The sequence below is a fragment of the Oryza sativa genome, chromosome 6 (assembly GCF_034140825.1).
Source record: "Oryza sativa Japonica Group chromosome 6, ASM3414082v1".
Lineage (NCBI taxonomy): Eukaryota > Viridiplantae > Streptophyta > Magnoliopsida > Poales > Poaceae > Oryza > Oryza sativa.
Genome location: NC_089040.1, coordinates 26,092,204 through 26,114,631, shown reverse-complemented (window position 1 = coordinate 26,114,631; position 22,428 = coordinate 26,092,204). Strand labels below are relative to the sequence as shown.

At 45.6% G+C, this 22,428-nt stretch overlaps 3 protein-coding genes across 3 annotated transcripts; 2 read left to right on the top strand and 1 right to left on the bottom strand.

The window, feature by feature from the left end:
- The first annotated feature begins 8,679 nt into the window (after positions 1 to 8,679).
- On the top strand, positions 8,680 to 13,549 carry LOC4341573 (potassium transporter 10-like). Its single transcript, NM_001421654.1, has 9 exons — positions 8,680 to 9,007; positions 9,201 to 9,768; positions 9,860 to 9,913; positions 10,915 to 11,175; positions 11,260 to 11,312; positions 11,426 to 11,549; positions 11,648 to 11,902; positions 12,031 to 12,437; positions 12,551 to 13,549. The coding sequence occupies exons 1-9, from the start codon at positions 8,954 to 8,956 to the stop codon at positions 13,304 to 13,306; spliced, it is 2,532 nt and encodes an 843-aa protein (NP_001408583.1). The 5' UTR covers positions 8,680 to 8,953; the 3' UTR covers positions 13,307 to 13,549.
- LOC4341572 (pentatricopeptide repeat-containing protein At4g16470) lies at positions 13,437 to 15,820 on the top strand. The gene has a single exon (NM_001421653.1). It carries the CDS (start codon positions 13,573 to 13,575, stop codon positions 14,872 to 14,874), a length of 1,302 nt encoding a protein of 433 aa, NP_001408582.1. The 5' UTR covers positions 13,437 to 13,572; the 3' UTR covers positions 14,875 to 15,820.
- On the bottom strand, positions 15,797 to 20,431 carry LOC4341571 (probable glucomannan 4-beta-mannosyltransferase 9). Its single transcript, NM_001421652.1, has 9 exons — positions 20,005 to 20,431; positions 19,772 to 19,870; positions 18,764 to 19,016; positions 17,819 to 17,929; positions 17,299 to 17,435; positions 17,059 to 17,172; positions 16,769 to 16,968; positions 16,433 to 16,627; positions 15,797 to 16,357 (listed from the first exon to the last, which is right to left on the bottom strand). The coding sequence occupies exons 1-9, from the start codon at positions 20,317 to 20,319 to the stop codon at positions 16,198 to 16,200; spliced, it is 1,584 nt and encodes a 527-aa protein (NP_001408581.1). The 5' UTR covers positions 20,320 to 20,431; the 3' UTR covers positions 15,797 to 16,197.
- Between the last annotated feature and the right edge of the window lie 1,997 nt (positions 20,432 to 22,428).

Below are 22,428 nucleotides of genomic sequence, written 5' to 3'. Positions count from 1 at the left end.
AAAAAAATTGTGATAGCACTGTACACTGTAAGGTAAGGTAAGGCCATGAAACAAATTTTTCACTTGATTATTGCCACGAATTTCAACTTAATTATAGAGATAGAATAAATATTATAAAAATAAACTTATCAAATAGTTCAAAACAAGTAATTTAATCAATGCAGTAGAAGAAAGTTTTTTCAGATAAATATATTTTTCAAGATATGGTGCACATAATCCGTGACAATAATCCTAAATTGTATAAGCACTTTGCATATCAAGGCAATCTGGAGTGTAAATTTTACATGAATCAGTTTGATCCTCGCAGAACGTAAAAACCATTCTTTTGTGTTCTAAAGTTTTTTTTTAATACGCAAAAAAATTGCACGTCAATATATTAGAAGAAATAGAGTTCTTCGGTGTTCTAAAGTAGTACGTCCTAAATTTTTCTATGCCTAACATGATTCCATGTTCTCTTGTTTTACCCAAAATATCCCTTTTTCCGCACAAACGAGCTGAACTAGAAGTGTTTCTTTTAATAACATTATACTATTATAGTTATATGTCACTCTAAATTGGTAGTATGTTACAAATCAACTAGCAATAACAAAAATAGAAGAAAATGGCAAACACTCAACAATGTGTTTGTTATGGCACTACATTAATCAGTACATTGAGATATACGTACATAAAACTTGGACGTTCTAAAGCCTAAAAAAATATTACTAATAAACATACAGGTATGTGACCTAGGCACACGCAATGCTTGGTCACATCTGACCTTGGTGGGTCGGCCAACATTGAACCAAAGTAGGATGGTCACCCTAGCAAGGGCACATGAAAACAAATATTGGAGGTAGGACCAAATTAGGTCACATCAGAAGGAGATGGAACCTAATCAATATTCATTGTCAATGGCCGGAAGAGATATGCTTTGGTATTTTGGTGACTCCTTGTTGGTAGAGTTGTGTAGAATATCATATCAAAAGCTTTATATCTACAAATTGGTATTTTGGTGACTCCTTGTTGGTAGAGTTGTGTAGAATATCATATCAAAAGCTTTATATCTACAAAGCTCCACTGATATCATGGTATAATTGTGATTTTTCTGATGTATATATATATATATATATATATATATATATATATATATATATATATATATATATATATATATATATATATATATATATATATATATATATATATATATATATATATATATATATATATATGAAGATATTATTTTTTTTAATACTATATACATTAGTTGGAGAAGAAAGGTGTAGAGATAATTGCTTGGAAAATGAAGTTGTCCATGCAAAAGTGCCAAAATTCGGTGGCACTAAATAGGAAACGAATGCTACGTGAAGATGTTGATGCACTAACCAATCCCGATCTTTTTTTATTTTGGCATTTAAAAGAAAAGACAATTTGCATATCCTTTTGTTTATAGTGTAATATAATGTAATATACTCATTACATCCCAAAATAAATCAATCTAGAATTGAAATGGGCACTACTCTACAGGTACACTTAGGCTGTGTTTAGTTTCTGAAATTGGAGAGAAGTTTAGGGAAAGTTGGTACTTCCTCCGTCCCAAAAAACTCAATCTTGATTCAAACCCAGGATTAGGTTTTTTTTTGGACGGAGGGAGTAGTCTAGAAAAAAAAAGTTGAAAGTTTATGTGAGTAGAAAAGTTTTAGATGTGATGTGATGGAAAGTTAGAAGTTTAGAGAAAATTTGGTGTGTACTAAACAGGGCCTTATACTAATTCTACAGGTACACTACCGCAGAATGAATTTTTCACACATATTGAAGATCATACAGAATATCGGACTTCATGTTTCTTTTTTTTATGGAGTATACTTTGAATCTCGTCTTTTCGTTTATGCTTATGCTTATCAGCCATATTTTAAATTTTCAACCTTAAATTTAGAGCTGATTTTGAGATTTCTTTTATCGAATTTTTTCGGCCTTTGCTTTTAGATCACTAAGAACATGAACATAAAAGTTTTATTCACAAATTATTTTTCGTTTACAAATGTGTCCTTTAGCTTATTCCACGAATAAACGAAACGATGGGGGCTTCCGTCAAAAAAAAGTTTCAACTTAGCCATGAATCTTCGTATCTTCGTAGATAGGAACAGTTTTTATTTTTACGGAGGGTGTATCTTATTAGAACAGGTATAATAGCAGGCTATAAGCCAGCTATAAACATATTTTAAAGAGATAAAGGAAGAGAGAAGAGCAGCGGACTACAGATCTGTAGCCAGCTATAGCACGGACTCTCATACATAATGTGTGTATGACAGGTGAGACCAGGTATTAATAGTATAGTAAGCAAGTATTGTGTGAACTGGCTATTATATTGACAATAGATAATTTAGATCTAGTAGTGTGCTATACTATTAATTTGTTTCTCTATCAGCGTTGATCGTGCATGACAGAAGATCCACAACCTTTTCTTAAGACCGTTGAAGTAGTAGTACCATAGTAGTATATAGCTTAGTAGATGTTCGATCATCTATATACGTAAGCCCCGACACGTACGAATCCGGGACGTTAACCACCCACCGCCGCCGCGCGAATAAACTCCGGCGAGCAAACGTCCAAACCCGATCCCGCCGAATTCCGCCACCGCGTCGCCGTCGTCGGATCACTGTAAAAAAAGAAAAAATACAGGCAAAAACGCCCCCATAATAAAACAACCAGATGCTTGCTCAGTCCCCGGCCGAGACCGACCACCTCGTGCGGCGACGTGGGGCGGTGAAAAAGTGAAAAAAAAAAAAAAAGCTTCCGCATCGCCACCGTCGTGTCGCGTCGCATCGAGCGAGAGAGCCAGGTCACTGTCACTGTCCAGTGGGGGCCACCACCACCACCGTGTGTGGGTCCCACCGCCAGGGCGCCTCGCGCCCGACACCAGTGGCGGCTGGCTGCGGCAGCGGGGACGCGGGCGCCACGCGAGAACGCTTGCGAGTGAGAAGCGCACTCGCATATCACGCACGTCCACCGAGGCTGTCTTCTCTTTTTCTTCTTCTTCTTCTCTGTTTCCTTTTTTTTTTTGGGTACCACCGCTCCACCTAGCCAGCGTCATCCGATTGACCTGGCCCACGTCGGATTGCCGGGGTGTGGGGCCGGCTTGGCTGAGACTGGAGGGGTGGGTGGGTTGCCGCGCGCGTGCGTGCGTGCGTAGGTTAATTGGGAGAAGTTGCGGGCGGTGCCCCTCCCACAGCAGCATTGAGAGGCTTTTTCGTGTATTAAATATCAAATAACTCTCAAAATAACCTTTGAATCTAAACAATATAGGCCTACTATTTTATTTGAGGGCTATTTCCTTATGTTAAAAAATAGCTCTCAAAATAACTTTGTGCTAGTTCTCCAAACAGGATATTAGTGTTTAATGTTACTCCATTCGTTCTAAAATATAAAAAGTTTTAGTTGAATAGGATATATTCTATTACTATCAATCTAAACAGATATATTTGTAATATTAGTATATGTGTCGTCCAGCTGAAACTCCTCCATTTTGAAACGAACAGAGTAGTAGAAAGCGAATGTGAATGATATTGTAATCTCCTCCATTCTATTGATCTTTACAGTTAACGAACATGGGCAGTGGCAGTGGTGAGTAGTACAACAGAAATTGTGACGGTAACGTGGTGAACCTTTTATTTCGATTACGCAAACAAAAACACACAATATATACTCTCTCCGTCCCAAATTATAAGACCTCCCCTTCTAACAAAAATTGAACTTGTATTTTTTTTTACTAATAATCATACTAACTATATATCTAAACTAAGTATTATGCATGTTATATCACTAGATTAATATTTTGAAGTAATTTCTTATGATGCTAATTTCATATTTATTGAGAACATAACATAAAATAAAATACTTGTCATAGTATGTCATTGAAGACCGCGTAAGAAAAATATAGGCCTTATAATTTAGGACAGAGGGAGTAATACTTACACAAACCATAGCGAAATAAAACATACTTTATTGGCTATGTTGTCTGTGGTGAAACATTTATGATTTTAGTGATTAGGGATACATCACTACTACAGAAAAGGGGAATAGTGCCGGTTGGGAAACCATCTTCGATGCCAGTTTTCCCAACCGGCACAAGAGAGGCGGCACAGATTGCAAATCAAAAAGGTGCCAGATCCTTAGAACCGGCACCTTTTAGGTTCGAGGAATAAAAAAAAGCCGGCTCGATTGAGCCGACGCATCGAGCCGAGCAGTCGCTCCTCCCACATCCACAAGAAAGAAAATTTGGCAACATTCATCTCACAAAATAAATCACTGAATCACATTTGAATCACTGAATCAAACATTTGAATCAAGCAATATTCATCTCACAACAAAATTTGGCAACATTCATCTCACATCAAACATTAGAATCAAGCAGCCGCAAGCGAAGGAGATGGTTGGGGGTGCTCACCGTCGCCCGTGGGGAGCCCACCGCCATCGTTGCCGCAAGCAAAGGAGATGGTTGTCGTTGCCGGATCTGGCGGAGGGGAGGTCGCCGCCGCCGCCGCCGATGGCTGTGAGCCACGCCACTTGCCGCCGCCTCCCCTCATGCCGCCGCCTCCCCTCCCGTCGGATCTGGCCGAGGGGAGGACGCGGTCGCCGCTGCCGCCTCCGCCAACCAACCGCCGGCAGCGTGCAGGAGAGAGAAGAGAGCGAGACGAGGGAGAAGAGAGCGAAACGAGAGAGAGAGAGGGAGGGAGAGAGAGAGAGGGAATGAGACGAATAGACGATGAGAGCAAGACGTCGAACCTTATCCGATGCTCGTCTCGTCGTGTGGGGGCCACCGGTCGGCTCATCCGATGCCATCTCGGCTTGATTCACATAGATATCGGTTTTTTAAAAAAATAAACTGGCACCTATAATATATAGTATGTGTCGGTTTTTAATTAACCGACACCTACAAGGAAAAAGTACGAATTACCCCCCCCCCCCGAACTATCGCGGTCATCCGAATTACCCCCCTAAACCACAAAACCAGACATTCTTCACCCCAAACTATGCAAACCGGACGAATTACCCCCCCTCGATCCAATCCGCGGTGGTTTTGGTCTACGTGGCATCCCAGTCAGCGTTTTCTAATAAAAAAAATTGTGGGACACGCATGTCATAGTCTTCACTTTCCCCTCTCTCTCACTCTTCCTCTCTTCTCTCTCTCACTCTTCACTTCTTCACTCTATCGGCGCGGCGGGAGGCACGGAGGAGCGGGCGGCGAGCGGCGAAAGGCGGCGCACGGGGGCGGACGGCGGCGTCGCGGCGAAGTGAGCGGAGGCGGCTGCGGGCATGGCGCACGGGGGGCGGGCGGCGGACGGCGGCGTCGCGGCAACGCGCATGGGGGCGGGCGACGAGGTGCCTCGCCGCATACCACTCCGCGCGTCCCGTGGCGAGATCGACGGCATCGACAAGACGGAGAGGCAGGCGGGCGGCGGCGGACAGGCGGACGAGGCGGGCGAGGCGAGCGGCGGCGAAGAGGCGGGAGGCGGCGGACAGGCGGACAAGGCAGGGGAGGCGAGCGGCGGCGGACAGGCGGACAAGGCGTCGGAGGCGCGGACGAGGCGGGCGAGACGAGCGGCAGCGGAGAGGCGAGCGAAGCGGGCGGCGGTGGAGAGGCGAGTGGCGGCGGAGAAGCGGACGAGGATGCCTCTACGCCCCGCGCGGTCGCCGCCGCTGCTCCCTCCCGGACCTCCCCCGCACCCACATCCGCTGCAAGGTCCGCTCGACGCGCTACGATGACGGCCGCGCGCGGTGGCTCGTCGACGCTGTCGACCTCGCCACGGGACACGCGGAGCGGTACGTGTAGAGGCACCTCATCGCCCGCCCCCGTGCGCCGCGCTCGCAGCCGCCGTCCGCAGCCCGCCCCCGTGCGCCGCGCCCGCAGCCGCCTCCGCTCGGCCTTCGCCGCGACGCCGCCGTCCGCCCCCATGCGCCGCCTTCCGCCGCCCGCTGCCCTCTCCTCTGTGTCTCTCGCTGCCGCCGATAGAGTGAAGCAGTGAAGAGTGAGATAGAGTGAGAAAGAGAAGAGAGGAAGAGTGAGAGAGAGGGAAAGCGAAGACTATGACATGCGGGTCCCACAATTTTTTTTATTAGAAAACAGCTGACTGGGATGCCACGTGTACGCCACGTAGACCAAAACCACCGCGGATTGGATCCAAGGGGTAATTCGTCCGGTTTGCATAGTTTGGTGTGAAGAATGTCCGGTTTTGTGGTTCAGGGGAGTAATTCGGACGACCGCGATAGTTGGGGGGGTTAATTCGTACTTTTTCCCACCTATAATATATTAAAGGTGCTGGCTTTTTAAAAAAAACCAACACAAAATATAATAGGTGCCGGTTTTTATTTAGAACGGAACCTATGATTACTTAAAGATACCTTTTTTTCTAATTTCAACCCACGAAGGTATGAAAAGGCCTATTGGTGCCGGTTTTAGCACTACCGGCACCTATAGTGGTGACACCTATTTGATGTTTTATAGTAGTGCCTCTTTCAAGCTGTAGACAATATAACACATAAGTTCGTTCTCTAAAACACATTCAAAGAGGCATCCCTAATCACTAAAATCATATTCAAAGGTTGCCATGTATGCATTTCATCGTTGTTTTTTTTAACATTATCTTTCAAATCGTTAATAACAAATGTATAAAAGTTTTGCTCATTAAATATTTTTGGTTGTTTAGTTAATTTTTCTCAGAGCTTATCAGTCTTAGTTCAAATGATTGGAGTTTCTCCCAAGAACGCAAAAGCTTTGTGAGCCATTTCATTAGATGTGGAAAAAAGACCCAAAAAATGCCTATATAGATAGAGCCCCAACAACATATGAACATGGAAAAAATAAAATATAGTATGTAACAGGTGAAAGGTTGGAGCATTGCATTGTATTAAAAAAAATTATGCAGAAAACTTTCACCTGTTGACTTTCTTATGTTATTATGCGCTTCAAGAATAACCCGCGGGATATAGACATATAGTAAGGGTAAAATGCAGGAGTAGATGCTTTCTTGAGTTTTATTCTAAACTAGTAGATAGTACTTTGAATCTTACTTTCATGCATTAATAGCAAAATGATTGACAGTACTCGTACTAAAAAGGTTTAATCTACAAAGGAAACATCTACCTCACATGACAAATCCATGCTTCCAACAATAAACAAAAGCAACTAGGTTACTATCTCCCATACTGATCCAGTTTAGGGGCAGTAAATATATGCCAACTGGGAACTATTGTTGTCACTAAAATTAGCTTCAGGCCAATAAACAAGTGTAACTAACATATGAATGTAATAGTACCTCTAATTCCAGAACCTCTATATTTATAGAGCATCTACATGAAACTGGTATTGCCCTGCTATCTATGCCACCTAATAAATGTCTCCTAATAGCACAATACATTTATTTTAAATTAATAAACAATAATTACTACGATAACATTGAAAGAGGTAGTCATTTTTTTCAATTAATTAGAAAACAATTACATAATCCCAAACCCGTATCATACTACTACTAGAAACCGCATTATGGCTGCCAAACTAATACACAAATCATAAATCCTGATATCGTCTACTATTAGAAGTATGAAACCCGTTTTCACAACATTAATTGTCAGTTTCTTATAAATAGATCATCACTGAAAATAATGTGTTAATATCATCACAACTTTTTAAGAACACTATACCCTCGTTTCCTGCGTATATGTTTCTCAAACTATTAAACGATGTTATTTTTTTTGAAACATTTTTGTTGAAATTTTACTGTAGAAAAATCATAATGATCTATTTCCAAGTCTTTTTAATACTTAATTAATCATGCTTTGATGAACTATCTTATTTAGGTTGTGTTTCTTTTCAAATATACCTATCTAAATTTATAATTCTTGGATATATCACATCGCACTTATTTTGAGACCGATAGAGTATACTACCACCGTCCTAAATTGCTTTTCCTTTAAAATTGTTTGGCATATTCTAAGGTTTAGAATAAAAAACTACAATACCCTTATAAAAAAAATTATGTTTTAAGAATAGAAGGTTGGTTGACAGAAGTTTGAATGATATGTGATTGATGAGACAAGTAATACTTGGAAGTGACAAGTACTGTGAGACAAAAATTAAATGGTAGAAAGATAACTAAGGTTGTGTTTGGTACTGGAGGATGAGGATGGGAACATATCTTCTCCGTACGAAAAACAAAGCGGTCTATTAGCACGTAATTAATTAAGTATTAGCTATTTTTTAAAAAATGGATCAATATAATTTTTCTAAGTAATTTTCGTATAGAAATATTTTGCAAAAAAACACACTGTTTTGTTTAGTAGTTTAAAAAGCGTGCGCGTGGAAAACGAGATGGGGAGTGGGAACTTTTGGTATCCAACACAGCCTAATTTGGGATGGAGGAAGTAGTACAATTTTAGCAGGATGTAAACAAGAGTTCATCCCTTGTGAGTCCACACAAGGACCCTATGCAGAGGAGCCGGCCAAACAGGAAGTACATTTTGCAGTAGAAAAAAAAAACTGCTGCTTTTTCGGTTTCCCCCAGTATTGTTGGCCCCTCTCTTTTGCTGTCCCACTCCCAAATATTCCAATCCTCCCTGGCCCTCTTCTTCTCTCTCTCTCTTCTGCTGCTTCTCATCTTCTTCTTCTTCATTGTTCCGCTTCTCCCTCCCTGCCTCACAGTCGCAGCAGCAGCAGCACCACGCCAATGCTGCCTCCCTCCAAAGTGCCCCCTGTTTTGCTTCCGCTTTGACCCTCTTAAAAACCTCAATAACTCCAAATTTTCCCACCGCCTAATAATCCCCATTACCGTCTCCTCTGAATCGTTGGATTTGATACCCCCAGGGATTCAGAGAGAGAGAGAGAGAGAGAGAGCCAAGAAACCCTGTAGCTGCTGTAGGACGAGTAGGAGTAGGAGTGGTTTTGCTTCCTCTGTTCTTGTGTTGGGATTGAGGAATGAAGAGCCCGTCTCCCGTGGATCCTGAGTCGCCGAGTTCTCCCGATTGCAAGGTATGGGTTGGGTGGTGGAGGTCGTGTCATGTTTGATGGTTAATGGTCTAATCTTGTCGGGTTTGCGAGGGTTGTGGTGGTCGTGATTGATTGATTGATCATGGTGTTGTTGAATCTTGGTGCGATCTTGGATTCTTTGCTAATGTGTGTGTGCGCGTGTGATTTGATTTGGGTGGGTGGATGGATGGAGCAGGGAGGGAGCAGCAGCAAGAGGAGGCGGCTGCCATGGCGGATGACGATGAGCCTGGCGTACCAGAGCCTCGGGGTGGTGTACGGCGACCTGAGCACGTCGCCGCTGTACGTGTACAAGGCGGCGTTCGCGGAGGACATCCAGCACTCGGAGACCAACGAGGAGATCCTCGGCGTGCTCTCCTTCGTCTTCTGGACGCTCACCCTCGTCCCGCTCCTCAAGTACGTCTGCGTCGTCCTCCGCGCCGACGACAACGGCGAGGGCGGCACCTTCGCCCTCTACTCCCTCCTCTGCCGCCACGCCCGCGCCGCGCTCCTCCCGCCTGGCGGCGGCGGCGGCGGCGGCGAGCCGGGCGACGAGGACCAGTTCTTGGACGCGGGCGCCGACAAGAAAGCCGCGGCGAACGGCAATGCGCTGGCGCTGAGCGGGCGCGGCGGCGGAGGCGGCGCCGCCGCCGGCGTGAGGAGGCTGCTGGAGCGGCACAAGGTGCTGCAGCGCGTGCTCCTCGTGCTGGCGCTGGTGGGCACGTGCATGGTCATCGGCGACGGCGTGCTCACGCCGGCCATCTCCGGTGCGTGCGCGCCCCCGCTTGATTTGCTGGCTTGTTTGTGTTCTTGGGTTGTCGTGTGCTGATTTTCAGATGGCGTGTTCTGTTTTTGCAGTGTTCTCGGCGGTATCCGGGCTGGAATTGTCCATGGAAAAGCATCAGCACAAATGTAAGGATCTGAACACCCAACCATGCCTTTGTCCCTTCCATTGTTTCTGTCTTTTGATATGATTGTAGATTTGTCTTCCTCATCTTGTTAACTACTGTTTCCTGGATCATCATGTTCTGAGTTTTTTTAGATAATTCAGGGTCCACCTCAAACTCAAAAGGGTGCAGTTTCTTGTTTTTTTAGTTGAAAAAAGTGTGCAGTTTCAGTCATACTAGTGCACCACAATTCGAGTAAATTTTACCTGTAAGATGCACGCAAGAGATGGATTCTGTGCAATTTGGTGTTCGTAAAACCAGGAATTATGTTAACTGATGAAGTCTGAACAGTTTGCTTCAATGGGATTGATACTTTTGGAAGTTTCCGTGCGAGCTTATCGGCTCAGATATCAGATGATCAATTGCGTGCCAAATTCATTTAGGAAGGTCTTTGACAGGGAATGACCATGAGCAACGCAGCGTTGTCGCATGGACACCAACAATCAACTCCGTACTGTTGTTAGTCAATGTATGCCTAACAGTTGTTGCTATAATGCTATTAGCCTACGAACTGGAGAAGATTAATACTCTTATCTAGTAGCATTGATGACTACAATAAATGGAACTACCCTACTCAAGCAGTTGTGATTCTTGTGAAGAACTGTAGTGGGAAACAGAAAGAAAAGATTTGAGCGATTCCTAAATAAGCCGGTCATCATCTAAATTACTGTATCTGTTCAGTTCATATTCTCTTGGGCTTTGGCAGAGGATAGAGTTCACTCTGGGCAGAAATATGGTCAGCTAGTGGTAATAAGGTTCGGAAATTCTGGAAAATGGAAGCTACACATGCTGAAAGTAATAAAATAAGTGCTGAATTCTGAAGTGCGGAGTAAAGAAACTCTATTTTGACTTTTAATCATTTAAGCATGTGCTTTTATTCTGATTCTTGTTTTGCTAATATGTTTTGTTTCTTTTTTAACCCATTACTAACTGTGCAAAGTTTTTTTTACTGATTTGAATCTGCAGATGTGGAGGTTCCTATTGCTTGTTTTGTACTGGTTTGCCTGTTTTGTCTGCAACACTATGGTACACACCGGGTGGGGTTCCTTTTTGCACCAATTGTGATTACATGGCTTCTATGTATAAGCATGATTGGTGTTTACAATATCGTGCATTGGGAGCCCAATGTCTATCGAGCGTTATCTCCATATTATATGTACAAGTTTTTGAAGAAGACGCAGAGAGGAGGTTGGATGTCACTGGGAGGAATATTGTTATGTATCACTGGTACTATGATCAACAACCATTTTCTACCATATGCCAATGATCTCTGAAGTGTACAACTTTACTAACTTGAGTGTTGTTTTTCAGGTTCTGAAGCAATGTTTGCAGATCTGGGGCATTTTAATCAGCTGTCGATACAGGTGATGAAATAGAGTGCAATCTCAATGTTTTGTTTTACTTGGTTTCATCATAGTAGCAATATGCGGACATGCGGTCAATAGTTTTGTCTCTGATAAGCATTTCCTGATTGCAGATTGCTTTTACTTGCATGGTTTACCCATCCTTGATCCTTGCATACATGGGGCAAGCTGCTTATCTGTGTAAGCATCACATCATTGAAAGTGACTACAGGATCGGGTTCTATGTGTCTGTGCCTGGCAAGTCATGTTCTCCAGATCTTTCATCAACAGCGAAATCGATATTATATCATTCTCCTAGTACTGTTTATTAATATTTAAAAGTTTTCCATCCTCAGAGAAAATTAGGTGGCCAGTTCTGGCAATTGCCATTCTTGCAGCAGTTGTCGGGAGCCAAGCTGTTATCACTGGCACATTCTCAATGATCAAGCAGTGCACCGCTCTCGGCTGCTTTCCTCGGGTGAAGATAGTTCACACATCTGACAAAGTACACGGGCAAATTTACATCCCTGAGATCAATTGGATCCTGATGATACTGTGCTTAGCTATTACCATTGGTTTCAGAGACACAAAACACCTGGGCAATGCGTCAGGTATGTACCACTTGTTTTAGTTTTTGACATATCAAACCACCTGATTATTCCATGTTCGAATTACCTATGCATACTGAAGCTAATGAGTAAGGAATTTGTCTGATATGCAATAGTTGTCCTTTGAACAGGATTGGCGGTTATAACCGTTATGCTGGTCACGACATGTCTGATGTCCCTGGTGATAGTTCTGTGTTGGCACAAGAGCATCTTCCTCGCATTCGGCTTCATCATCTTCTTCGGCACCATTGAGGCACTCTACTTCTCAGCATCACTCATCAAGTTCAGAGAAGGAGCCTGGGTCCCAATTGTGCTGGCCTTCATCTTCATGGCGATAATGTGCATCTGGCACTATGGCACCATCAAGAAGTATGAGTTCGATCTCCAGAACAAGGTCTCCATCAACTGGCTCCTTGGCCTCAGCCCCAACCTCGGCATTGTCCGAGTCCGCGGCATCGGCCTCATCCACACCGAGCTCGACTCTGGGATCCCGGCAATCTTCTCGCATTTCGTCACCAACCTACCTGCATTTCATCAAGTAATCTTGCTCATCAGCCATCATTCCTCGCCTTCTGAAGTTGTTGTCATTGTTCAGAAATTCAGAATTTTGGTTACAGTGCTCATCATCTTCTTCTTCTTGATGATGATCAGGTGCTCATCTTCCTCTGCATCAAGAACGTCCCGATACCGCATGTCTCGCCGGAGGAGAGGTTCCTCGTCGGAAGAATTGGCCCCAAGGAGTACAGAATCTACCGGTGCATTGTCAGGTACGGCTACCACGACGTGCACAAGGACGATCAGGAGTTCGAGAAGGAGCTCGTCTGCAGCGTCGCGGAGTTCATCCGCTCCGGCGCCGCCGCCGCGGCCGACGCCGCGGCCTCTTCCAAGCCCAAGAACGTCTGCGGCGGCGGCGCGGAGGAGTCGGAGAAAGAGGAGGAGGAGCGGATGTCCGTCATCCCCTCCGGCAGCATTCGGATGATGGAGGAGGACGGCGGCGCGGGGGCGCCGTCGTCGGAGGACACCGTCGGCGGCAGCGGCAGCGGCAGCGGCAGAGGCAGCTCGCGCGGCGGCGGCGGCGCAAGGGAGATCATGTCGCCGTCGCCGTCGCCGCCGCCGGTGGTGGTGGCGCCGAGGAAGAGGGTGCGGTTCGTGCTGCCGGCGGCGAGCCCGCGGCCGGACGCCGGCGTGCGGGAGGAGCTGCAGGAGCTGATGGACGCGCGCGAGGCCGGCATGGCGTTCATCCTCGGCCACTCCTACGTCAAGGCCAAGAGCGGCTCCAGCTTCTTCCGGCGGCTGGTCATCAACTTCTGCTACGACTTCCTCCGCCGCAACAGCCGCGGCCCCAACTACGCCGTCACCATCCCTCACGCCTCCACCCTCGAGGTCGGCATGATTTACTATGTCTAATACAAAAAAAAAATCAAACCACCATAGATAGATAGAAGAACAAGAAGAGAGACAAAACAGGAGACGAATCGAAACAAAAATGAAGTTTCGCTTGTATATCCTCGATCTTGTAATTGACCCGAGAGTTTTTGTTGTAAATGTAGTAGCCTGATTTCTCCTAGGTCTCGGATTTCATCTTGTATACACTACTAATCTGAGCGGCGCAGAGATGCGACGCCATTAGAGCGAGCTCGAATTCGGATAGAAGAGAGTTGGGCAGCTGGATCATGGGCTCCGTTGGCTTGGCGCGAATGCTGAGGTCGCTGTGCGTCGCCGGCGATCTCGCTAGGGCGGTGGGTCTCCTGTGGCGGAGTACGGTGTGCCCCGGTGAGGGGACCTACGCGCTTCTGCTGCAGGAATGCGTGAACCGGCGGGACGCGAGGATGGGGAAGAGGATCCACGCGCGCATGGTGTCGGTGGGGTTTGGCGGCGGCGTCTACATCGTCACCAAGCTGCTGATCTTTTACGTCAAGATCGGTGAGCTTGGTGTTGCGCGGAAGGTGTTCGACGGAATGCCGCAGAGGAGCGTCGTGGCGTGGAACGCCATGATATCCGGGTGCGCGCGCGGCGGCGCGGAGGCGCGGGCGGTGGAGATGTTTGGGTCGATGCGGGCGGAGGGGATGAGGCCGGACCAGTTCACGTTCGCGTCGGTGCTCTGCGCGTGCGCGAGGCTGGCCGCGCTGGAGCACGGCCGGCGCGTGCACGGCGTCATGGTCAAGTCGCGCGTCGGCGGCGGCAACGTCTTCGTCGACAGCGCGCTCGTCGACATGTACCTCAAGTGCAGCAGCCCCGAGGAGGCGCGCCGGGCGTTCGCGGCGGCGCCGGCGCGGAACGTCACCATGTGGACCGCCGTCATCTCCGGGCACGGCCAGCACGGGCGCGCCGCGGAGGCGCTGGCGCTGTTCGACCGGATGACGCGGGTGGACGGGCTCCGGCCGAACGACGTCACGTTCCTCGCCGTGCTCTCGGCGTGCGCGCACGCCGGGCTCGTCGGCGAGGGTCTGCGCCACCTCTCGTCCATGTCGTCGGGCTACGGCCTCACGCCGAGGGGCGAGCACTACGCGGCGGCGGTCGACATGCTCGCCAGGGTCGGCCGGCTCGGCGACGCCTACGAGCTCGTCAAGAACCTGCCGGACTGCCAGGAGCACTCGGTGGTCTGGGGCGCGCTGCTCGGCGCCGGCAGGAAGCACGGCGACGTGAGGCTGGTCGAGCTCGCCGCGCGCCGCTTCTTCCGGCTGCAGCCGGGGAACGCCGGCAAGTACGTCGTCCTGGCGAACGCGTACGCCGCGCGCGAGATGTGGGGCAGCGTCGCCGGCGCGCACGAGGCGATGCGGTCGCTGGGAATCAAGAAGGATCCGGCCTGGAGCGCCGTCGAGGTCCGGGGCAAAAGGCACACCTTCCTCGCCGGCGACTCGTACCACGACGAGCGCTCGGCGATATACGCGGCCTGCAACGCGTTGGCCGCCGCCGTCGCCGAGCAGTCCGTGCCTCCGGTTATGGATGGAGATGATGCCAGCCATTGCAGCTGAGCTGATTGGTGATGTGAAGTGGCATTGCATTTTCATCATTTGAGATGTTGCTTCTATGAAGCAACAAGCCTGCTAAATGATCGATTGTCAGTTGTCAGTTGTCACTCGCTCAATTTCATGAACATTTGCAAATTTTGCATCCTCTTTCAAAGAGGGTTCAAAGAGATCACAGGGCCTGTAGATTTTTTGCAACTTGAGAACTGTTGTGCCCTTGTTCTAGACCCACTGCAATTTTGATCTGTTATTAGCCGGGTTCGGGCTGCAACTACAAAAGTTGCATCTTGGAGAAATCTGATGCATGAGAAAATTGGCGCCAAGATAAACATATGGGAGAAGGTCCGGAGCAAACGACATGAAAGTACACCATTGTAATGTATTTACCCTTTTGCTCTATCCCAGTCACTGATCACGACCTTGCTTCCAGAATACTAGCATTATGTAACACAAGATCACATCACCTGTTCATGTTATTGAGATTCAGAACACTTTGAATGACATCTGGTCCTAGTCTGTGGTTTGGATCCTTGCAGACTTGCAGAGCCATGAAACAAATCCTCACTGTTCTCGAGTCACATGCAGATCCTCGAATGTCAGCAGTTCAGTAAGAATCAAATGTCAGTATGCGGATTGCCAGGAGACAGAAATACAGACAGGCAGACAGACAGTACTGATTGTACCATGTGAAGAGGAAGTTTCTGAATGAAACACATGACAGAATCATCAGTGTGGTGACTGGTGAACTCAAAGAGAGTCTGAGACAAGAGATGGAACAGTAGAGGTCAGCTTCTGTGTCAGTATCTCTGTTTCTCCTCAAAATACTGTATCTCAAATGGATATTCCCAGATTACACTTGAACATTAGGAGAAAGAAAAGTTAAAGCAAAGATGTACAGCCTCTCTTTTGTACCAGGTGAGCATATTGAGGAACCAATACATATTATTTTTTCTTCCTGTTCCCAGAACTAAAGCTACATGCTAAAACCAAAAACTCCAATTTTTTTCCTGTTTGCAGAAAATATAAAGCTTTTAACAACTCCTATCTTTCCCACTACAGATTCTGCTAAGGTGACACAGAGACTCTGAACAGACTGCTAGATCATCACAATTGTAATGCACATAACAGCATATTCCTAGCAGCTAAAAGCCTTATCTATTGCTTGTTTTGCAGTGCTTTTACACTTCATTGTTGTCAGGAAACTTTGCACTTGCACACAGGAGAAGCCTGCTTGATCTGTCATCTTGTTGCATACCTAACACCATGAGACTGGAAAGAACCAGAGCCGGTCGTTGATCCAAGATGGATAGCCTCATCGAGGTTCTGTAATCAGTGCGGGACAATTGTCCCCACATAGCCCACACCGATGATGAAAAAGGTGATGGATTGGAGAAAAAGGAAGAGACTGTAATAGCCCTTCCCATAGGCAATATCATAGCATCCACAGAAGGACAGGTAGGCTGAAAAACCAAGCTCCAATGCATTCACCCTGGTTCAAGATCAAAGTTTAGCTGCAAGGATTGGAACTTGGAAAATGCAGGACTAAAATGTTTCGACTGCGTACCTGTCTCCTATCCTCATGCGCGGCCTCCTGAATGCTTTACCTGGCAATTTTAATTTCAGAGCATCGCCAAGCTTTTCGGTCACCACCCATTCATTCACCCTGCCTGTCTCTAACAGGCCGATCAGCGTGGCCTTTGTTCTATGCAGTGACATAACATTCTCGAAGAGGACCCAAAAGATAAGTAAGTGCAATGACCTGCATCATTGCATATTTTCATGTAAATTTTTAGGTTGCTCAGAACTGCAAAGCTCTGGAAGTAAAACTGTAGGTTGGGTACTGTAGGTTGGATTCATATTCTGAAAGTAAAACTGCAAAGCTATGGAGAAGATTTGGCACCTTGGAGTCCCAATAGAATTGAGAATGGTGACGATGGATGGCAAATAGACGTAACCCCACCTTGGTATCTCAACTTCTGGAATTAAAACCGTTGCCGGGACAACAAGGCAGTAAAACACAAAGGTCACAATGTGTCCAATAATCTTGCGCACCAAAAAGAAGTTGTAGATCACATAGATCTTCTTCCACAATGTCACTTTCTGCATCAAGATCAATGGCTTGTTAGCAACAAGATGCATGTGTGTTATAACTTATAAAATATTTCCATAATATAGCTTGGTGCAAGGGACCTTGTTTGTGGCAATCTCCACCAACATTTTCCTGAACAGGTTTGCCGGTCCGCAGGACCATCTGTGTTGTTGATACCGGAATGCTTTGAATGTACTTGGAAGTTCACTTTTCACCTTCAAACAACATTACCAGGTTAGTTACATCCTTCCTTATATAGCTTAATAACAATGTAATATATAGAAGCGCAAATTGATGCATTGGATATTGCATGAATTGTTAGGCTACTAGTGCATATTTACCATGAGATCACCAAGGTAGACAAACTTCCATCCCTTGAGGCCTGCTCTGACTGCCAAATCCATGTCTTCAACTGTTGTCCTGTCCTTCCAGCCTCCTGCCTCGTTCATCGCAGATATGCGCCACACACCAGCAGTCCCTATTCACATAACATTTTGCAGGGTAAAACAAAATATGCTGCTAAATATGACTTTTACTAGAGAAAATAAGTTCTCAACATTGAAAATCTTGTGCATGTGTTATATTCTTGCACTACTCTTTCCTTCTGCTTTGTGTAAGATCTAACTGGGTATTGTACTTTTTAAGGAATAAACTAGAATGATGCAATTGCATATGATTTTTAGATGTGGTTAACATGTCTTTTTCTTTCCAAAGATTACGAAACAGTTTCTCATTATTAAGTAAAATAAACATATGTACTCTACAGAAGGAGAGGCAGAATCATGGAACTGAGAAATGGATACACATAATGCCCCACAAGAGAGAAGAAAAAAGACAAGATGAATTGAGATCAAGTTTTACCATTGAAGCCAAAGAAGGCGTGTGTGGAGGAACCCACTTCTTGCTCTACTTTGAAGTGGTAATCCAAGGACATCTCCTGCATCCTTGTCATCAGGCATTCATTTGCATTCACTGCTCACACGCCATCACCACCGTCAGCAGCAACAAACATGTCATCACCATGCCAAAAGAAAAAAGTCCAAAACAAGGCCAGTGTGCTACACTAGTATAGTTTAAAAAGGACATTATATCATAGTATAGTTAAAAAAAAGGACATTATATCATATTATAGTTAAAAAAGGGCATTATATCATCAATGCCAAAGATAAGTCAAACAATTCAGTCAACCATACTGACAATTTTTACTCGGCCTTATCCAATAGTGATGCAGAAGATTTAACTATACTACTCCAGCTTTTTCAGAACAACGCACATGTCAATGTCATGGTCCAAAGGACTACAGTTACAAGTCACAGGTGCACATGATCCCCCAAATCACAAACCAAGGTCCAGCTTCCAAGTGTACTGCTCCCATGCTTTGGCTTCAACAACTAACCTTATCTCCAACTACTATAACTGCCGTGAACACTAAACTAATGCAGTGCACTCATTTCCTAAAACATACTCCTATCTGCTGCACTCACTGTTGATTATAGGAGTATGTGTGTACTCCTAGGTGCATGTGCTTTATCCGGGCCCTTTTGAACTGCCATTTTTATGCTGTTCCTATATCTGCTTACCACCATTCAGAAACCTAACCAACCACTCAATTCTTCTGACAAAGACAAATCCATTAACACGAGAGCCAAGGCAACCATTCAAAAACTAAAATCGTTTTACCAATAGCCACTTTGTGTTTTTTTTTAAAAAAATGTGACTTGGACTCATCTATGGACTTCTGGTTGTGTGTGGATGTAGAGGTCGGGTTTTAATCTATTATCTAAAAAACTACGACTTCTGACTCACCGAACTTCCAGCGGGCCTGGACGAGGGCGATGTCGGGGTTGTGGACGAGGAAGGGGATGGTGCGGGCGAGGAAGTCGGGGTCGGGCTGGAAGTCGGCGTCGAAGATGGCCACGTAGTCGCAGTCGCGGACGTAGCCGTGCTTCATGCCTTCCCTCAGTGCCCCGGCCTTGTACCCCACCCTGTTGTCCCTGATCTCGTACTTTATCCTCACCCCCTTGCTCTCCCACCTCTTGCACTCCACCTGCACCATCTCCTGCAGTTGCACTCATCGTCTCATTGTTAGCAAGCTCTATAATTAAGTGGCTTTTAACTAAATTTAATCCTGACTCTTCTTTTGCCACCAGTTATTTTTACTGCTAGTTAATTACTACTACAGTAAACCATTCTGGTAACGATTGCTAGTTAAATGCGGTATGGTTCAGATTGTTCCACCTCGGGAGTCGTGCGGTGGGACAAGGAGCTAGCCAGTCGAGTTGCCCATGAACTTTCGTGTAAAATGGAGTACTAGTACCAGAAAAATATAAATTCGCTGCATGATGCATCACGTCACTCCCTCCCTGTCCCTAGCTAGGCCAAGAAAAGAAGAACACTTCCAATATTTTCCTCAAAAAAAAATCCAAGTTTTTTCTCGGGGTTAAAATAATACAGCCAGCCAAAAATTCCTCAGTGAAAGTAGACTCGCTTGTTCTTGCGACTACGACAACAGAGACATGGCCTCTAATTTGTTTGTACCTACAATACGTTTTTCCCCGTGTGAAAAATTCGAAAGCTCTCGTGATGAAAAAAGTTTGAAAGCTCTTAGCGATGAAAAAATTTTGAAGAATACGACGCGCCTCATGCCGGCATGGTGTGGCCCCACCACGCAGCGGCGACTGTCAGTGACAGACAGCCGCAATTAATTTCACTCCTTGGACCAGACCAACGCCACTGGTGTGTCACTGACACGCGGGGACAGATAGCGCTGTAATTAAATGAAGTGAAAAAGGAAAAAAAAACGCTGGCTCTCACCTTGATGACGGGGTCAGTGGAGTCGTCGAGCACCTGCACGATCACCCGATCCGACGGCCACGATAGCCCGCACGCTGCCCCGATCGACAGCTTGTACACCTGCCACCCCAAAAAAAAAACAAAAAATAAACCCAAAAAACTTTTTAGTGCCCTTTTTTTTTCCTTTTTTTTTGGTTTTTTTATTTGAGTTTGCATTGCATGCATGGCGGATTGATTTGAATAATTTTGGTTACCTCGCGCTCGTTGTACATGGGGATCTGGATGAGGACCATGGGGAAGGCGGCGTTGGCGTCGGCGAGCTCGGGGTCGTCATTGTCGGCGCCGGCGGCGACGATGGGGTCGCACCGGTAGCGGCGGTCGGGGCGGCGGCCGAACAGGTGGACGCCGACGAGGACCACCGACATGTACACCTTCTCCACGAACAGCATCACGGACATGGCGAGGCACGCCGCCACGGACAGCCGCAGCAGCGGCACCACCACCGGCGCCTTCACCTGCTCCCACATCGCCGCGATCTGCTCCGGCAACACCGCCCCCGCCGCCGCCATTCTCGGGGCAAATGCTGAGACCACGAAGAAGCGAGAACACGCTAGGCGCGGAATGCGGCGGCGGCGGTGGCTGGCCGGCGGCGAGGAGGAGGTGGCGGTGGCGGTGGAGCTCGGAGGCGGCGAGGAGTGGGGATTAAATAGGCGGAGAGAGTGGCGGCTTCCGTCGGCTGTAGCACTGGGTAGGATAGGCTCAAGCGGGAGGGGAGGGGATGGTGGGGCCCAGCTGTAAGTGGCTCTGTCTGGCTCATGGGGCCCGCAGGTCAGTGAGATGGGGTGGTTGTGGGTTGGGTTGGGGGTTTTGTGATTTCGAAGTGTGATGATGCAAATGTGGACAGATGATTTTCTACCTGTGTGAATGCGCCTATTAAATTCGATTGCAATTTTGAGTAATTGAGATACGAGGGTTTTAAATGTATAAATGTGTTAGAGCTTTGATATCATTTATTGAGGATTTGCTCGTGATATTACTCTATTTATTGAATTTGTATCCACCAGATTTGATATGGTTAATATGGTCATTTAATGCTAGTCTGATTCTAGTATTGAGTAATTGAGATATAGATTCATCTTATGCATATTTAATTGCATTTTTATGGCATTTATAGTATTAGTTGGATTTATTGATATGGGTGGTTGATATGGCTGTACTCATGACGTAACTTGTGTTTAAGAACTACAACTACAGGATTTGACCAGAACGAAATATTTCCTATGCTATATTTCAAATGTGTTCGAAACAAGATTGGTACAATGTTACTAACGTGCCTTTCATATATTGATCTAACATATTTCTATCGTATCTCTTACTTATAATATATACGATTCATCCTGGCGGACCTAATAGAAATTTTACCTCATGATTCGAACCCTCCAAAATTTCATTATTGTGTTTTGATATGTTTTATGTATGTAAACTTTGTGTGATTAAATTTGAAACTACAATAATGGAGTAGTCTTGAAAACAAAGATATTATTGTATTGTAGTTACCTTTTTCTAAAACAATTCACGTGTGATAGTACGAGGTTTCATATCAATATAGTGAGAAAAAAAGACCAAAGCACTGGTAGGGTATAATCAAGAAAAACAAAAGTAACAAACTATGTTGCACATGCACCTACAACACAAGCACCCACTGCTAATGAAAATCCATTCATGCCTTTGGGTGGAGGGGGATATGGTGAAAGATAAGAATAGATCTGATCTCCCACCAGCATGGTTTTCTTGTGATGGCTATGGTGTCGTCCTAAGAGAACAATCCATTTGGAGAAGAGTTTGATAGAAACGAACCTTCAAACAACGCCTCCACGAAGGTTGTGACACTGTCGTCACCTCTTTTGGAAAATTAGGATGTGGTTTTCGACCAAAGAATTCCACCATGAAGAGAACGAGAGACGCAGATGATGCCGTCGTCGCTCACCATTAGGAAACTAGGATGTGATTTTTCACCTGAAGGATTCCACTAGAGAAAGAATGAGAGATACCACGAAAGCCCCCACCCCCGGGAGGGGGTGGGAGGGGGGGACTACGCCGCCCAAAAGCATCGGGACTGCCGCTCCTCAAAAAGACTGGGTTTTCGCTTGAAATCGTCGGCCCACTATTATGATTACGTCCCTACCATTAATAGCAGGCATCACCATCCAAGCACCTTCAGCGCGAGGCCGCCGCACTTGCCTTTATTTGTCGATTTTAGCAAATTTCTAGCAAACACTTTCTTATAGAAATAATCTAGCAAATATATATCAGATTTAATTAGGTATATTTGGCTATTAATTATATTTGGCTATTATTTGTTTTATATGGGTAGGTTGTAGTATATTGGGACGGAGGGAGTAGCTAAGAAGACTCAACCCTTTGGATGATCTTGTTACATATGTTGTAGGAGGTCTTTTCTTTTGCACCATTGAAACCCTTAGGATGCGTTAGAATCTAAAGGTTTTGGAACCTTTTCTCACTAACACGGAAAACAGGTGACACATTAGCGCATGATTAATTAAATATTAGCTATAGAAACTTAAAAATTTTAATATAATTTTTTAAAAACAACTTTCCTATATAATTTTTATATTAAAAATACATCGTTTAGTAATTTAGTAAAAGTGTGCTTATGA

What these genes read in the sequence shown, in the direction of transcription:
- LOC4341572 (NM_001421653.1), top strand. Translation starts at nt 13,573, where the DNA reads ATGGGCTCCGTTGGCTTGGCGCGAATGCTGAGGTCGCTGTGCGTCGCC.
- LOC4341571 (NM_001421652.1), bottom strand. Translation starts at nt 20,319, where the DNA reads ATGGCGGCGGCGGGGGCGGTGTTGCCGGAGCAGATCGCGGCGATGTGG. An exon ending in CCATGTACAACGAGCGCGAG is followed by an intron (nt 19,871 to 20,004) that starts GTAACCAAAATT and finishes TTGGGGTGGCAG; the next exon opens with GTGTACAAGCTGTCGATCGG. An exon ending in TCTACCTTGGTGATCTCATG is followed by an intron (nt 17,173 to 17,298) that starts GTAAATATGCAC and finishes TGTTGTTTGAAG; the next exon opens with GTGAAAAGTGAACTTCCAAG.
- LOC4341573 (NM_001421654.1), top strand. Translation starts at nt 8,954, where the DNA reads ATGAAGAGCCCGTCTCCCGTGGATCCTGAGTCGCCGAGTTCTCCCGAT. An exon ending in GGAAAAGCATCAGCACAAAT is followed by an intron (nt 9,914 to 10,914) that starts GTAAGGATCTGA and finishes TTGAATCTGCAG; the next exon opens with ATGTGGAGGTTCCTATTGCT. An exon ending in ACCTACCTGCATTTCATCAA is followed by an intron (nt 12,438 to 12,550) that starts GTAATCTTGCTC and finishes GATGATGATCAG; the next exon opens with GTGCTCATCTTCCTCTGCAT.